The sequence below is a fragment of the Triturus cristatus genome, chromosome 12 (assembly GCF_964204655.1).
Source record: "Triturus cristatus chromosome 12, aTriCri1.1, whole genome shotgun sequence".
Classification (NCBI taxonomy): domain Eukaryota; kingdom Metazoa; phylum Chordata; class Amphibia; order Caudata; family Salamandridae; genus Triturus; species Triturus cristatus.
The window spans coordinates 617,203,490-617,222,104 of NC_140595.1; the positions used below are offsets into that span (position 1 = coordinate 617,203,490).

At 47.7% G+C, this 18,615-nt stretch overlaps 1 protein-coding gene across 3 annotated transcripts in view; it reads left to right on the top strand.

Moving 5' to 3' along the window:
• ANKRD11 (ankyrin repeat domain 11) overlaps nucleotides 1-18,615 on the top strand; it is a 1,275,279-nt gene that overhangs the window by 854,254 nt on the left and 402,410 nt on the right. For all 3 annotated transcript variants that reach the window (XM_085639477.1, XM_085639476.1, XM_085639475.1), the window contains one exon: nucleotides 13,301-13,471. In XM_085639477.1, the coding sequence (XP_085495603.1) occupies nucleotides 13,301-13,471 (171 nt within the window). The remainder of the gene's footprint in view (nucleotides 1-13,300; nucleotides 13,472-18,615) is intronic.

An 18,615-nucleotide genomic window follows, 5' to 3' on the forward strand; every position in this document is an offset into this window, starting at 1 on the left:
ACACCCCACACACACCCCACACACACCACCACCACACACACCACCACACACACCACCACACACACAACCACACACACAACCCCACACGCCCAACCCCACACGCCCAACCCCACACGCCCAACCCCACACGCCCAACCCCACACGCCCAACCCCACACGCCCAACCCCACACGCCCAACCCCACACGCCCAACCCCACACGCCCAACCCCACACGCCCAACCCCACACGCCCAACCCCACACGCCCAACCCCACACGCCCAACCCCACACGCCCAACCCCACACGCCCAACCCCACACGCCCAACCCCACCCACACAACCCCACACGCCCAACCCCACCCACACAACCCCACCCACACAACCCCACCCACACAACCCCACCCACACAACCCCACCCACACAACCCCACCCACACAACCCCACCCACACACACCCACACACACCCACACACCCACACACACACACCCACACACATACCCACACACATACCCACACACATACCCACACACATACCCACACACATACCCACACACATACCCACACACATACCCACACACCCACACACACACCCACACACATACCCCCACACACACACCCCCACACACACACCCCCACACACACACCCCCACACACACCCCACACACACACCCCACACACACACACCCCACACACACCCCACACACACCCCACACACACACCCCACACACACCCCACACACACACACCCCACACACACACCACCCCACACACCCACCACCCCACACACCCACCACCCCACACACCCACCACCCCACACACCCACCACCCCACACACCCACCACCCCACACACCCACCACCCCACACACCCACCACTCCACACACCCACCACCCCACACACCCACCCCCACACACCCACCCCCACACACCCACAACCACACCCAACCACCCACAACCGCGCCCAACCACACCCACCACCCCACACACCCACCACCCCACACACCCACCACCCCACACACCCACCACCCCACACACCCACCACCCCACACACCCACCACCCCACACACCCACCACCCCACACACCCACCACCCCACACACCCACCACCCCACACACCCACCACCCCACACACCCACCACCCCACACACCCACCACCCCACACACCCACCACCCCACACACCCACCACCCCACCCACCCACCACCCCACCCACCCACCACCCCACCCACCCACCACCCCACCCACCCACCCACACCCAACCACACACCCACACCCAACCACACACCCACACCCAACCACACCCCACACACACACCCCACACACACACCCCACACACACACCCCACACACACACCCCACACACACACCCCACACACACACCCCACCCACACACCCCACCCACACACCCCACCCACACACACACACCACACACACACACCACACACACACCCCACACCCCCCCACACCCCCCCCCCACACACCCCACACACACACCCCCACACACACCCCACACACACACCCCCACACACACCCCCACACACACCCCCACACACACCACACGCGCACCACACCACACACACCACACGCGCACCACACCCGCACACACACCACACGCGTGCACACACGACACGCGTGCACACACCACACCACACACACCACACACACCACACACACCACACACACCACACACACCACACACACCACACACACCACACACACCACACACACCACACACACCACACACACACCACACACACCACACACACACCACACACACCACACACACACCACACACACACCACACACACACCACCCACACACACACCACACACACACCACACACACACCACACACACACCACACACACCACACACACACCACACACACACCACACACACACCACACACACACCAAGCATTGGCATAGCCAATAGGTCTCGCCTTTTGGACCTTATAAGTGTTTAGCCACGCAACAGTTGATGTGGTTGCACCAAGGATATTGTGCTGCATAACTAAATACTTAGAAGGCCAATGCTTGTCATATCTGGGTTTGCATGATTGAATTCCACAATTTGGAAGTGCAAACTGATTAAAACTGCTTTTTTGTTTCAACCATTTGCTATGGTCACTTTAGTGTATTGTATTGCGGGCTTGTAGATGGTAAAATGCCTTTCAAAACAAGCAATGCCAAGGTCAGTGTGCCTGGCTTCCATTTTGTGTTGTGGTTGACCCTTTTGCTGCATAATTAGTGTGTGTGTGTGTATATATCTATATATATCTAGAGAGAGACAGTCGGACGGCCGGAGGGGTCGGACGGCCGGAGGGGGACACGGAGAGGGGCGGACGGGCAGATTTATTTATATATATATATATATATATATATATATATATATATATATATATATATATATATATATATATATATATATATATGCACAGATATAGAGCGCGATCTAGAGGGAGAGTAATATAGTAGAGAGAGATATAGATATATACAATATAAAGTATATATAGGGTGTCCAGAGGACATCCTTGTGACCTATATACAGCGGTAGAGTGAGGTCTTAGGTTACTTGAGTTCTGGTTTAGCGAGGACCTGGCAGTTCGTGCTAGGTAGTTACCATTGACATATGGCTGGCCTAAACTGAGGTGGTATGGTGTGCAAAATAAAGATTGACTGGGATGCAGCCTGATTAGTTATCAGTAGCTGAAATTGATTCAATCATTCATCTATCACTTTTTGCATTCTTTAGTGTCACCTTAGGTTGCAGAAAAAGCTGATAGCCTAATAATCTGCCTAACCACTCCCTGTAGGTCTGCTCTTTCCTTCTTGAATCATGACTGAAGTCTTTGCAAGAGTAAAGAAGAGTACAGAAGCCTTTTGCTGCCCCTTAGCTTATTAACAAGTGTTTAGTAAATATCCACCCTCCATTCCCTGGTAGTTATTGGTGCATTTGATCAGCAAGAGGTGATTTTTCTTTTGTTATGTTAACCGGATTTGTAGAGCGCGCAGCTGCCCCAGCAAAGGGGCGTCCCGGCGCTATAATGGACAAAAAGCCGGACACAAGCAGTACCAAAGACACAACCATAACAACTCTAGGAATCCGGAGGAAAAAGGAAGGTTTTTACGGCCTTCCTAAAGACCAGAAGTTCGTCAATAGCGCGGATATGGACAGGAAGAGAGTTCCATAGCCTGGCAGCAAGCACTCTGAAAGGGCGGCCACCAGCCCTAGCCCTCTTGAAGCGCGGGACTGTGACCAGATGGAGTCCTGAAGATCTTAGAGACCGCGGGGGTACATACGGCAAGATAAAATGCTCCAAGATCAGAGGAGAGGAGTGCTTCAGAATTTTAAACGAAAGGCAAAGAGACTTAAACTTAATCCTCTGAGCAACAGGGAGCCAATGGAGTTTATAGATTTTTTTTTGGCCGAACAGAATCTCGGCAAGCCTAACAGAGCCCTGGCGGCAGCGTTTTGAACGCGTTGAAGTCTGGAAAGTTCGGCCTGATTAGCTCCCAGCAGAAAGGAACTCGCGTAGTCCAACCTGGCCAAAATCGTAGCTTGTACAATAAGCTGTCTGGTTGGAGCATCAAAGAATTTAAAAATGGGTCTGAGCCTACGAAGAGTCCCGAAGCACGTGGCAGCGGTTTTCTTAGTGTGAGAGACAAAACTAAGTTTAGAATCCAACCAGACCCCTAGGTTTTTAACCTCGGTGGCAGGGATAGGGGTTGGGCCGAGCTCAGATGGCCACCAATGATCACCCCAGAGATGACTCTGCCTGCCAACAATGAGCGTTCAATTGCAGGCAATTGTCTGTCATCCAACAGGCCACTGAGCTAATTACCTCACGGAACTTAGCCGCCTCAAGGTCGGAGGCCCCACTTATTGCAACCGCCAGCTGCGTGTCGTCAGCGTAGGACACCATAGTCAGGTTCCAACGCTTGGCGACAGCAGCTGCACATAGAGATTGAAAAGTGTGGTGCGGAACACCCTGTGCAATAGGATAGGGTTTAGATTGGAAGGGAGGAGTGGCAACCCTGAATGTGCGACCGGATAAAAACGATCGGAACCATTCAAGTGCCACGTTGTCGACGCCTGCCTCACCCAAACGCTGTAATAAAACAGCGTGGGAGACGGCGTTGAACGCGGCACTGAGGTCAAGAAGCACCAGTGCCGCCGTTTGACCAGAATCAACCAAAGTTCGCAGGTGATCGACCATTGAGAGCAGCGCAGTCTCAGTGCTGTGGCCAGGTCGAAAGCCATTCTGCGAAGGGTCTAAGATATTGGCAGAATGGAGATGGTTGGATAGGATGGCATTGACGTAGTCCTCGGTCAGTTTTGCCACCCACGGAAGAAGGGATATGGGACGATAGTTCTCCAATTTTGATGGGTCCAGGGCAGGTTTTTTTAAAATGGTCATCACCTGGGCTTCTTTCCAGCTACCAGGGACAAAGCCTGACGTCAGGGATAAATTGATAAGGTCGCATAAAGGAGGGAAACAGAGTGAAGCAGATTCTCTGAATTGGGCAGGTCGTAGAGGATCAATTGGTGAACCTGATTTGACTTTTACTGCAATTTTATTAAATTCCTCCATCGAGAGCTCTGGGAGAGAGCGCAAAGACATGGTTGTCTTCGGGCCAGATTCCAGCTTCTCCGAAGATGCGGATGAGCCAGGAAAAGAACGGTAAATGGCCTCCACCTTTTCCACAAAAAAGGCGGCCAGGCCCTCACAATGCGAGGCAGAGCAGATCTCAGCGACTGGGGCTCTACTGGCTGTAAGATCCTTAAGCACCTTAAATATTAATTTAGTAGGATTGGTGCTGATGTTAAATTCACGAGAAAAGTAAGCGGCACGAGCTTTGCAGACCGCTCTATGATATTTCTTAATCCTGACAAGGTACTGCGTTTTCCTATCAGGCAGATATGACTTACGCCAGGCTCTTTCAGCTTGTTTGCAAGATTTTCTTAGGAGCCGAAGCGAGTCATCATACCAGGGACTGGATTCGGCGCGTCGGCGTTCACTCTCAGCAATTGGGATCAGGCCGTCTAAGGCTCCAGTCAGCCAGCTACAGAAAAGATCATAGCCCGACTCAGCGTCAGCAAAGGGGCCCGGAGGATATAGACCATGAAGCCGATGAAAATCGGCTAGCTTCAGTTTTTTCCAAGGGCGTCTAAGAGACACAGGCGCAATTGCTCTGTGAGGAGAATCCTCAATCGTGAGGTGCAGCTCTATAAGATGGTGATCTGTCCAGGCCATAGGCCTGGGAGGCAGCACTTTAGCCGAAGTTAGATTGGTAAAATAGGGTCCAAAATGTGCCCACCAACATGAGTGTGATGATTAACCAGCTGAGATAGCTGGAGAGCCTCCAGGTCGGCAAGAGTGCTACTGGCCGCAGGAGAAAGGGGGGTATCAAAATGAAGATTTAAATCGCCCACAATACTAAAGTTGGCAGCCCTTAAGGCAAGTGAGCTGACCGCTTCAGGGAGAGCTGACCTAAAGGCAGCGTCCGGGCCCGGAGGCCGATAAATAAGTAGCCCAGAGAAAGTAAAATGGTGACTAACAAATACTAAAATGGGCACTTTCGCAGCCTGCTATGTCCATAGCCTTCCATACACATGAGTAGCAAGATTTAACAGCAGCCGCAATGCCACCGCCTCTCGAGTTACGATTGTGGGTGAAAATCGCATACTCAGAAGGAAGAGCCAAATTAACCGCTGCCAGAGCTTCCTCATGCAGCAATGTCTCTGACATGAAAAGAATGTCAGGAGCTTCCTCCGTAAGTAGATTATGGACGTCCAAATGGTGTTTAACGAACGACCTCACATTGAGATGGCAAACCTTAAAGTCATAAGGGACCTGAGATTTTACCAGCGGTGGAACAATACTGTCTAGGCATCCTAGGGGGGCTATCCTATAAGCAGAGGTGGAAGCGGGAGATGAGAGTCTAAAAACGCACTCGGGGCACTGAAAAGGGCCGGAAAGAGGGTGTAGCGGTGTATGAGTGCAGGGCGAAGAATCGCGAAAACTAAGCAGCTTGGTTCTAGAACACATTCGTACAAAAGGGTTCAGAGACAACACGGAGGGAAAGAGCTATAGAGCCCTGCCTTAGCCCTGACTCGGCGCTGACTAGCGCAGACGGGCAGGACTCTGGCACGACTCAGGCGCAGTGAAGGCGCAGCCGCTGCGCGTTAGAGGGTAGATTTAAATAGGGCGGGCGGGAAACAGCCGCACCACTAGACCGCTCGGTATGGCGCCTCCAAAGCGGCAAAACCACAACTAAGATGGCGGCGAAAACAAACTAGGAACCCACAGAACCCGGACCCGCTAAGCAGCGGTGCTTCAGCTATTATAGTGCAGGTAAGGGGCAGGAAAGACCCACGATAAAAACAGGGGATAAAAAAATAATAATAGAGATACAAAACGGGTTTATAAAAGCAATAGACACAGCCTGCAGAGTAGCGTTGCAGCGTGTGAGTCCTCAGCAAATTGGTGCTTGGGCACCTTGTCCAGGCTGACCCTCTAGAGGACCGGTCTTAAATAGGGCGGGCGGGAGACAGCCGCACCACTAGACCGCTCGGTATGGCGCCTCCAAAGCGGCAAAACCACACCTAAGATGGCGGCGAAAACAAACTAGGAACCCACAGAACCCGGACCCGCTAAGCAGCGGTGCTTCAGCTATTATAGTGCAGGTAAGGGGCAGGAAAGACCCACGATAAAAACAGGGGATAAAAAAATAATAATAACAGAGATACAAAACGGGTTTATAAAAGCAATAGACACAGCCTGCAGAGAAGCGTTGCAGGGTGTGAGTCCTCAGCACACTGGTGCTCGGGCACCTTGTCCAGCACCAGTCAAATCCAAAAAGAACCCCAGGGGTTCTCATCAGTCACCATAGCAGTATCAATTGTTTACAAGGCAGACAATTTGACTCGTGGTCAGTATGTATGCTGATAGCAATTGTTGGCATTGGAACATAGGTTTCACTTTACACTATGTGCCAGAATTAAAAGTTTTCTAGCTATCTTAATAGAAAGTTTCAATTCTGTTAAGGACACAGATGCGAGGATTACGCTGTTCTTTCTCCACTTAGGCAGCAGCCATTAAAAGAAACAACCAAAAGACTAAATTTCCCATAACCCGTAGCGGGAAAAAGTTAACATTTCAAAAGTATTCAATGTCCAATCAAATGAGGTCAGGACCCCTTGATAGTCCTTTGTTACTGTTGCCACCTCCTTTCTTCCTGCGATTTCAGACGGCTAGTGCCATCCGTACTCTTGTATCGACCCATCAGATACTAGAGGAAAAAATGAAGGCGATAAAGCCGAAAACTAAAGTTGACTATGTAACAACTGCGGCAGAAATCCACATGATCAATAATCCACAAGAAATAATTCATTTACAAGTTTCAAAGAAGGTCAGGTATACCTACATTAACGTGAACCCTTATTGTACGGAGGGAGAATATGATGACTGGTGGGATAATCCTCACCTCCGTGTCCCTAATAGAATTGAAACTTTCTTTTAAGATAGCTAGGAAATTTTTCATTTTATGTCAAGGCTGGAGACGAGGATTACGCTGGTTCAAAGCTTATCCACAACCAGCAAAGTGTTACTAGGGAGTTGTTTGAAATAAAACCTCTTAAAGGTCAAATCTGGAGACCAGTCTGCTGCATTAAGGATATCTTCCAGGCGGACCCCAAGGGTGAATGCCTTCGATGCCATAGTTCCTCTGGCTGAGTGGGCCCCAAAAACCTTGGCATCAATGGCAGCTTCCTGCTTGGCCCACCAAACCCATTTGGCGAGAATAGTGGAAGAGACCGCCATGAATGGTTTCCTTAGCGCAATTAACTATTGCCTCTCAGCATGGGAGTGCAGGTCCGCGTTCATAGCCTCATAACTCTTTATGCACCTCACCACACACAGCTTTGGGGAATCTGGAAAAGGATAATAAACCATTCGAGAATTGCATGTCGTACATCTTGAAATATGGAAAGTGAGCCCCTCCGGGGTGAATACTCTACCCATGCTCTGGTGTCAGATACACGCCTGCATGAAACCAGGCAAAGAGTGGCTAGCTTGCCCGACAACTCCTTCTGGAAGGTATTTATTGGAATGACTCAAGCAGGTTAGGGACCTTGTTCACATCCCATAAAACAGAGTATTTGGGTTCCAGAGGTAGAGAAAGGCTAATGCCTCACATAAAAAGCTTGCGCACCAAAGGACGTTCCCACACCAGATGACCACCGACCAGCGAGTGACCAGCTGAGACCGCCACCCTGAAGGTATTGAAAGATCTATATGCGAGCCCCTTCAATGACAAAGAAGCAAGGAAGTTCAATAGGAAGACAGTGTCTATCTCCACGGGATCCAGATGTCTTCGATGACACCAGTCCTGCAATCAAGCCCATTCCAATCTATAACGCTTGACTGGGCTACCTGCCCATGCTTTGGAGAGGAGGGAAGCAGCCTGTCTTGAAAGGCCCAGGACTTTCCACCTTTCCTTGTAGTCGTCTATACCATAAGAGACAGAGACCCCTTCAGCACTAGATGATGGTGATTCCCTTCTCGGAGATCCGTATATAGCGGTAGAAGGATTGGAAAATCCCAAGAAAGTTCCAGAAGAATGGGATAACAGACTTGTGATTTCCAGGATGGGGTCCTTACGACGTTGTGTCCCCTTCCCCCCCGCCCCCTCCCCCTGTCTTCGTACCTGGGATGAGAGGTGCATGATCATCACAAATGGAAGACCTATCCCCGTTCCGGTTACCATTCCTGGAGAAAAGCATCTGTGGCTGCTGCCTCCAGGTCTGAACGCTAGCTGAAGTACTTGCGGAGCTGGTCATCCAGACAGGACGCAAAGGGGTGCACCGTGAATAGGTCCCATCGGTCGCAGGGGTCTTGGAACACTGGTAAATGTAAGCTCCAGAGGCTCACGTCTTGAAGGTGTCATGAGTGCCATTCAGCTACCTAATTGGCTGCCCTTGGGAGGTGCCCTGCCGACAGAGAAATCTGTTTTTCTAAGCAGTATTCCCAGAAACTGTGGGCCAGATCCGACAAATTCTTGCATAGAGTGCCTCCAAAGTGGTTTATGTACGGGACTGCTGCTGCATGGTCCAATGGTCCAGCTTGAGGAGGACACAGCATTGCGCCGGATCTTTGTTCCAGTACCGGGCCACAAACGTTCCTGCCATGAGTTTGAGGCAATTGATGTGCATGGACCATTCTTGAGAAGGCCCTTGTCCTCCTGTGGAGAAGTATCCACATCTTGACCCCCCCCCCCCCCCCCAGCCGGTGCTGCTGACGTCGAACTCTGTGACCAGATCCTGAAGGGAGCTGAAAAATGCCCAGCTATTCCATGCTTCCATATGAGCCAGCCACCATTGGATCTCTTCTTGAGCTTCCTCTGGCAGGGGACCCAGCTGAGAGTATGTCAGACCCTTCCTGGGATGAAAAGCTTTCAGCCTCTGGAGGGTCTGGTAGTGTAGGGCCCCCGGAAAAATAGCCTATATTGAGGACAAGAGAAGCCCCACCACCTTTGCTTTTTGACGTAGGGAGGTGGAAGGTCCGTCTGCCAGACTGCACAGCTCCTCTGCCAGACGGCACAGCTCCTGTTTGATTTTGGTCATCTTCTGGAAGGGAAGAGTTAAGGTGGCTCAGACCGAGTCCATTATAAACCCCAGGAACACCAGCTAACCAGCTACTGAAAAAGAAGAGGAACTTCCTTCTGTTGGTTTATGATGAAACCAAGAGATTCCATGAGAGAGACTGCCATCTGTAGATGCAACGAAAGGTAGAAGGACATTGAGCCATAAGGATGTTGTCTAAGTAGATGATGAGACTGATACCCTGGTCCCTGAGGAACTCTACCACCTGGCGCATTACGTTGGTGAAGCACTATGGGCAGATGAGCAACCAAGGGGAAGAATGGTCAACTCTAGCATATGCCCCGCCATTGAAACTGGAGCAAGCGGCGGTGGGAAGGAAAGATTGGGTTGGTTAAGTAGGCATCTTTGAGATCTTGATACACCATCCAGTTGCTGGAAAGTAGGAGGTCCCTTAGCAGATGGATACCCTCAATCTTGAAGTGGTGATAAACCAACCACTTGTCGAATTTCTTAAGGTTGATCACCGGCCGTTGACTGCCATCCCTTTTGTCCACTACAAAGAGATTGCTTAAAAAGCCCCTTAGATGAGGGCAGGTTAGCAGTACCGCCCCTTTGCAGAGTAGCTCTGATACTTCCACATCCACAAACTCTGCATAATCTCTAGAGAAAATCAAGAGAATAGGGGACCTTTCCTGGAAATAGGAGGTAAGGGCTTACCAGTTGTGAATGAAATCCTGAAGTCTGCCCCCCAGACGTTGGTGAAGAAAAAGCTGAACACCTACCTTGATTGGCTCCATTGTTGCCACTGCCTTGGGTCCTCCCTTCACACCCCGGTCACAGGGTTGGCCTCTGGTGGGGTAAAAGTTGCCAAACTTAGAGGCGTCCTGATATTGTCCTCTCATGACACCATATCCTCTGCCGGAAGCTTGTAGAGGTGTGCAGCTGGCTAAACGCCCCCTGCTTCGGCCAGCCCCCGTGAAAACCTGGGGCATAAAGATGCGCTTTACAGAAGCCTGGGCTTTGTCCTGTGAATTAAAGGTTTGCATAAATGTTTCCTAGCTCACTGATGAACACTTCCCGAACAACTCCCCTTGGGCAATGGTGCCCGCCTCCGATGTGGCGAGGTCTCCCAGTTTGGGATCAATCTTAATAAGGAGCGAACAGCGCCGCTCCGTAGATATGGCTCAGTTTGTGTTTCCCACGAAGATAATGACCCTTTGAGCCCAACCTGACATCAAATCACGAGAAATCGGAGTCCCCGATGCCTTGGCATTTTCCGTCTTATCTAGGATACGGGTCAAGGGGACTGAGGGGATTACGTATATACTTGCCCAAGAAGGTAGCCATGCGGTCATTGATGTCTGGTATGATCGCCATGTTATCCCGTGGGGATGGGTGTGGGCACTCCGCCTGCAGGCATTTGTAGATTGCCTTATCAATCGGCTCACAAAGCCGCCCCACAACAAAGTCTGTGACCTCATCCAGCGGGGCCCATTCTGAGGAGCGTGAGTGCATCAAGCGCTCTGGGTCCAACATTTTGGAGGTAGCCTGGGGGCTTCATCCGTTGGCATTTTATGCATTATGGGGTCAGAGGTGCCAGGGGCGGGACCCAGTCTCATGCTCTGCATCGGAGCTGGAAGGTGAGTCTAACCCTTGTTGGGGCATGGGCGTGCAGGAGGGGAAAGGTGTCCCAGATGGTTGCTACCCGAAGGCCCGGGCTCCGGGGGTAGAGGCTGAGAGTGGTCTATGAGGGCCTATTTCAGCCGGTCAAAAGCGTTGAGATAGACACCTGGCGCGGAGTCCTTCTTGCATTTATGGAGAGGTGTAATTGGAATGGTCCCTCCCGGAGGTAAAAGTGTCATAAGCGGTAAGGGGTCTTCCCTCCCAGGGAGGGGTGTAAAGCAACACACTGCATATTGCAACAATTTTTTTTCTAGGGGGGCCACCGCCTGCAATACCGCTTTAGAAATAGAGGCATCCATGACTTCACAGAAATGATCATCAATGGGGAGGTAGGTTGCGCTGATAAGTCTCCTCAACATCATTAATTATGAAGTAAATGAGGTCGTAAACACAAGGGTATAACCAGGCGAGCAGCGGTACTAGTGCTGTGATCTCCAGCGAGTCAATGAGGTTTCAGCAAGGTGGGGTTCTCCCCGCCTAATGATGCTGCCTGTGGGGCCAATAACGGCTTAGGCCCAGCAGGACATCACACACCTACAATAACTCACTGGGCAACTGGACTGGTGTCCAAACGTGCTCAGGCACAGAAATACGGTAAGCGTTTCAAATACAGGCTCTCCGTGAGGGCGTAATCGCTCCAGGCATATGGGCTCTATAAAGCACAGAAGGTGGATCACACAGCCAGCCATGCTGTTCGCTTTGGATAGCTGAAGTTGTGTGCCGGCAGGGCTCAATGAGACTCATTGAGTACAATAATGAAATCTCCCTCAGAGGGCTACACCGCAATGACCCCAGGCACCACAGCACATATAAAGTAACCAACAAACAGTAAGGCATCATAAGGGTCTGACACTTAAGAGCCAATTAGGATGTCGGTCGAAAAGCCTCCTACCGACATCCTTGGTTTAAACTCCAACAGCCTTCTTACAAAGAAGGTGGTCGAAGTTTAAACCAGCCGGTCACTCCGGCTGGCTTCCAGCTGGCTCAAGGAGCTTGTCGGCCAGTCGGAGGCTGCTCATAATCCCTTTAGGTCGGAGTTTACGCCGTCAGGATTATGTCTGTGTTAGGCAGGCTTTCCGACATGGAAAGTCAGTGGGAAAGATGTATGGGGCCCATAGTAGGGCCTTCATCCCTCAGCGGCCTCCGGTTGAGGGCTGTAAATCCCTCCACACGGTGCAGGTATTCACAGAAGCTCCCATATCTCTATGGGAGCTTGTGCTTCAGCTGGTTCCCGACCACAGCACAAGCTCCCACAGTGAAATGATGGTTTGCGACCGCACCAGGTGCAGTCGCATCATAATAGTGGGTGCGGAACCACTGACCTATGGTCGGTCGGTTCTCACACCGAAACAGTGCTGCCCGACATCGTAATAGGCCCCTTAATAGTATTTTACTTTTCTTAATCTGCCATTATGTCAAAATATTTCAGATGAAAATTTATCTTCCTTTTTTTAAAAATGTCAACTAGGATTTTCTTTGAATAAGCTGAGAGATCTTGTGAATTACCCCTTGCTAAATTATGTAATTTGTCTAGTTTTTAAAGATGGATAACTGTCCGGTTTCACCCATGGGTTTTATAGCCCCTGTTTACAACACAAACTGCAAGTATGTTGAAACTGCAAAAAAAATGGACTACCACTAAGAAGGATGCAGAAACTGTTAATAAAAGCAGGATAGATGATATTAGCAATTGCTGATTCTATTTAGAAAAAATGCTTACTTGGTTAGCACTTTAACCATTTTTTTTCTCGATCTTTTGGTTACTTCGAGGTGAATCAATGCATCCTGGGTACCTTTGGAATCCACAATATGTGGGGTGAAAAGGATGCACATTTGACCTCAGTAATTTTTAGTGCAAAGAAGATATGAAGGCTTAATCATGTAGTACCCCAAAGATCAAAATAAGGGCTCAGCACTGTATTGGAAAAGCGTCAGTTGCTAAGGTGTTTAGGCTGCTTACATATAATGCAACTGATTGCCTTTATTTGTTTGAGACATGAGTGTTTTCTTGCCTGACATTGGTTTCTTGGATGACCTCACAGAGAAACAAGGTCCAGAGCGAAAACGAATTAAGAAGGAGCCAGCCAATCGAAAGCCTGGATTACTGTTTGGAATGGGTCTGTCTGGAATCAGGGCAGGTTATCCTCTGTCAGAACGTCAGCAGGTTGCTCTCCTAATGCAGATGACTGCAGAAGAATCATTAAATAGCCCAGGTGAGTGTTACGTTTTTTTAACATGTGTTTTGTAACTTCTAATCTAATATCTTCAAATTGTGTTTATATGAAACATCATTCAGTTGTCTTCAGTTACTGGTTTTCTGCTCTAGTAAATGTATTAATTTTAAGATCAAAGCACACCTTAAAAAGCAATGCTTTTTAAAACTTAACAGTATTATACACATTTGTGCCTTTGTACTAGGGAGTTTAGACTGCATTCCACAAGGACATCTCAATTTTGTTTTTGTTGTCCACACTCAAAGGAGGATCTCTAACATCTCTTGTGCAGCAAGCAGATGTTGAAAGTCAAATCATGGGGTCTTCTAAATGTTGGAATTGGCCTGCTAAACACCTTAGGTAAAGTATTGGGTCAGCATCTGGCATATTTAGTACTCTCACTGGTGATTTTGAAGACTGGCTAAAACGTCTTATTGGTCACATGAAATCTAGTATAGAGGCACATTTTTAAACTGTAGACTGTCTCCCAGGACGTGTGTTGATAGTGTTTCATTGATCTGGAAACAATGACCAACACTTGTTCCCTCGTTTAGCTGCGGATTTTAAGGTTCCGTCTATCTGCTGGAGCACACAGCTTAAATGTAGGGGCAGCATATAAAACTCATGTAGTAACAAAACAATGTATTAAGCTTTTCTGGCTTGCACCCACACAAGATGTGGGTGACTAACACAGGGGAGACCCAACTGCAGCACGGAGCAGGACAGACAAAGAAGCGTAGTAGTTCAAATCTCCTGAATTAAATATGCTATGGGCTAATTTGAGAGTTGTACAGAAAAGCATGAAAAGGAAACCAATTTCTAATGTAGGACTGAGCACAAGTTGAACATGTCATTAAGTACTAATAATCAGAGAGGACACAGATTAGACTGGTAAAGTTATTGCATCCAGGCACTGGAACAAAATCTGGCATTTGTCAAATTTTATATACTATCTAGAATTCATGTGAACAAATATGTGTAATTCAAATTTAAACTGGTCTTGTAGTAGTAGGTAGAGTGATGTAATGTCCATAAACGGTGCCAACCAGCTTCAGTTTGCCAAACAAACCTTATGAATACTTAACATTTCAGCAGGTTTGGTAGTATTTTGTTTTTATGATACACTTCGGGCTATTTCATGGCATCCCTGGACCTTTTGATCCTTAGTATAATGTGTTTTCACCAGAAAATGTCAAGATTTAGTTTATTTGAACATAATCTCAGTGGATTGGAGATTATCTACATTTGCTTTGGGAACAATATTCCAATGACTATTGTAGTACCTATTTTCCCTTTCAAAAGGCAAGCCAATGACTTAATGAGCACCGCCATAGTTGCAGCCTTATATTGAATTCAGCAGTCTGCTGAATGGGGCGCAAGTAAACTTTAGGGCACATCATGGTACTGAGATTTAATGAGAACTAGGTTGCTGAAAGAACGCCTGTTGTTGGGGCTGTTTGCAGTTTATATTACCATCATCGGTTTAATGGAATCTTGGCTGTAGGAATGCAGTGCAGAGTTAAGGTTTAGGTAATTAAGATATTTTCAGTTTTCCACAAGAGATGTACAAAAAATCTCATCATATTTTATGTCTCAGAAGTTGCCAATGTGGTGCAGAATGCCTCTGGGTTCACTTTGAAACCTATTATCCAGTGTTAACATGTTCCTGCTGATGACATTTCTTCATTTGGATTTCATGTCTTTTTTTTGTAACTGTGCATTCTATAGTTAATCATCTTTATGCTAGATTTCAGAATCAAAGCCCGATTTGAAAATATTGCATAATTTGTAGCACTTGGAGCAATGGATGAGGACTAATCTCTCCAGATAAGCTCTGATGAACACCTCTCCCTGCAGTATCCCTCTCCTAAGAGATGGAGCCATCACCCTTGGGTAAATATCCCCATCTAGTGAATGCCTAGACCTCCTTTGGCTTCACCATCGTTAAGAAATTGAACCTTGCTCCTCAGAATTTAGAAGCATCCAATCATCCAGGAACAGATCGCCTTTCATCCAGTTCTTTGCAAATACTTCATTCTTCCTATTCCTCACCAGTGAATTGTTTCTCTGCTACTCTTAGTTGTCAGTCTTCTTGCCAACATTCTGTGGGCTTCATCACACATTTCAAATACCCTACATTTGAGCACTAAGGGCACCCTTTCCAAGTCATACATTTGCATCACTTTAAGTTGTTCCTGTATCTTGGGAAACTGAAATCTGTTGCTTGTAACAATACATCAGTTTCTCTTTTAACCTCCCCACTACCCATCCGTTTGCTGCCATTACTATCTGCTTCCATCTTATTACACATTTAAGGGCATTCCATAAAGTGTCTGAAAATGTCCAGTACTTGGACTTAGTTTCATGAACTAGATACTTGCCCGGTCTCAACTTTGTCTTGCGGAAGCCTGCCTCTTGCGATTAGTGTCACTTTTAATTGTGCATGGTCAGGAACAGAGTTAGATCCTCCATCCATTCTTTTTGCGCATTTCACTAACTCTAACAACTGTACACTTAATCTATCCTCTAGCAAATGTTCTGCACTTGAAAATAGAACGTGTAATCGCATTTACGTGGGTGAATTTCTCTCCATTAAATAGTTAGTCCCGTTACCCTTTAATGTATGGTGGGCTAGTGGTGATAGCACATGTCTTACTCACTGATGTGGCATGAAATAGAGATCTGAGCACTAGTTATGTTGATGAGCATCACCTCCCCCTTAAACTGTTATATGTGGAGCCACAATTTCCACCTCTTGTCCACAGAGATAACGGAGTACCTCGTTCTTTTGGAAGGGTCTTACAACTCTTTAAAATTCCAGATTAATACTTTGAGATAGTCTGTACTCCACTGAAATGCATTCAGAGATTCTTCATGTAGCCACCGGAGTACCTGCTTGCGAACCAACAAAATGTTCACTACTCTCTACCTTAAACCATCAGGGCATTCCTTATTTGTATTTTTTCTGCAATGTGTCTAAGCAACTTATTTTGAGTAAGATAATTAAAGAGCACTTTCCCAAAGCAGTATCTTCACAGCTCACCATCCTAACCAAACCTGTCAACCTGGGTTTCCTGGCCATTCTGCTTAATGAATACCCTTCAACATTTAATTACCTTTTTGCACTAAATCGAACATCTGCTGCCTCAGCTAATCTGATGGTCAAAGGGGGGTGCATTAGTTTGCTACAGCTAGCCTACATTAGGCCTCTGTGTGTCCTTACAGTTCTCATTCAGCAGGGACTCTGTCCTCCTCTTTCTTTTGGGCCACTGTCTCCTTATCAAGCATTATCACTTCGGCGGGACATCTGTACTTTTCTTCCCCAGTTCTTGCCTGGAGCTTACACTATTTTTCTCCTTCCTTCGGTATGTTGGATACTTTCAAACCATTGCCTTTCCTATTAGCACGGACACTGTTCATCCACTCAGAAGTGAATCATGCTTGGAAAAGTCCACCTGAATCCGTTATCATTCTTCATCAGAGTTTTCACCATCTAATAAAAACAAAAGCTCCTTTTTGTATGGGATAGCCCCGTAAGAGCCAAACTTTGCTCCGTTCAGAATAATTGGGCTTTTACATTGGGCATCTCCTTTGATGGCTTACTTCTGTGATTGATGGTAATTTAGGAGGGACGTTCCTCGTATGGCTGATTGTAGCTTTTTGTTTTGAGATCAGGGATATGCACGAACAGAAAGTTCTCATGTTTTGATGGGTACCTTCACTTTTGACCGAATTTCCGAATCTTATATTGTGTATCATCTGATTTTGGAGATCCTCACACTTAAATTAGGAAGCTAATTTTGGTATCTACTGATGCAAGACTGTGCTTCAATGACAGAGACTGAATACATTTTTTTTCCTTTGCACAACCCTTTAACCCATGTGGTCCATGTCCCTTTTCAGAGATATTCTGTAAACCTTTTACTTTACCTGCTTCAGGTCCTGCTTCCACTCTTTTCTCAAGTCCTGCAAGCTTTGCCTTCAGGTTTTATTTTTCTTCAGGTGTCCTCCCTATTGAGACCCCTTCTGTGGCCACCTCCCCCTTTGAATCCGGCCTTTTCCTCTCAGCCGATTTCCTTTTGATCTTTAACTTGTTTTTGGTTCACTTCCACCATATCCAATCTCCAAATGAGGGATGCTAATACTGTGCACATGCGCAGACCTTGCATGCTTCAAGGTATATGACTACCTTACATGGCCGCCAACCGCCTGTTAACAATCTTTAAGCACCCGAACACTTTTGAGGTTGTGTGGGCTATCCCTTCCTCCACTGCTAGCACCAGTGGACGAGGTGAATACCGTCCAATGTTCCATCATGTGACCTCATTCAGGCACATTATGGATTACTTCTTATTGCAAAAATGTAAATTGCAAGTGGGGCTTAACTTGGTTCCTAGCCTCTATCTGAATCCCTGGCATTGAAGGTGTAGTGCCTCTGGGGTATTATTTAAATTAACCATATTCCCTAGTTGTGACATGCCGGTAGGACTATGGGTCTTTTAACAGTCTGCGCTGTTTGATGTTGGACTTGCCACCTCACCCACCGTAGGCCGTCTGCATTGCTCTCCTGTGCCTTTCCAGGCCCATCTTCAAATTTGGCCGCACTGAACTGGTGCTTAGACTCAATCTCTTTGTGAGCTTCGAACATTTCAGCAGTTAATGCCATAACACTTGTACCTCAGTGGGGCTTTCTATACCCTACGTTTACAGTGGGAATCTTTTCTGCATTCTCATGATGTGCATTATTCTGCCAACTAGTGATTTGGTCTGGAATTCTGCACTAATTTGTAGTCCTAATTTTTGTTTTTGGTGATGTTGGGCGTCGACAGACAGCCCATTTGGAGCATCAAGTGACATTGTTGTCCCTCCTTCAGAAGCTTCCATCTATGGTCGCCATTCAGATTCTTTATTTCATCCATTGGGTCTGGATGATTGGCTGAAGGCTCTCCAACACGAGGAAGGAAAAGTTCACAGAACTTCGCCGAATGTTGCATCAAATTCAGAGAAGAACACTGACAAAGATACCAGAGAAGTCGAGAGGGAAGGAGTCAATTTTACTCAACAGTTTTTGAGAAATGCCCAGACAGAGCTCCCTGTACAGCCTAATGTAGAGGACCCCATTTCATTTCTACCTGAATTGCCAC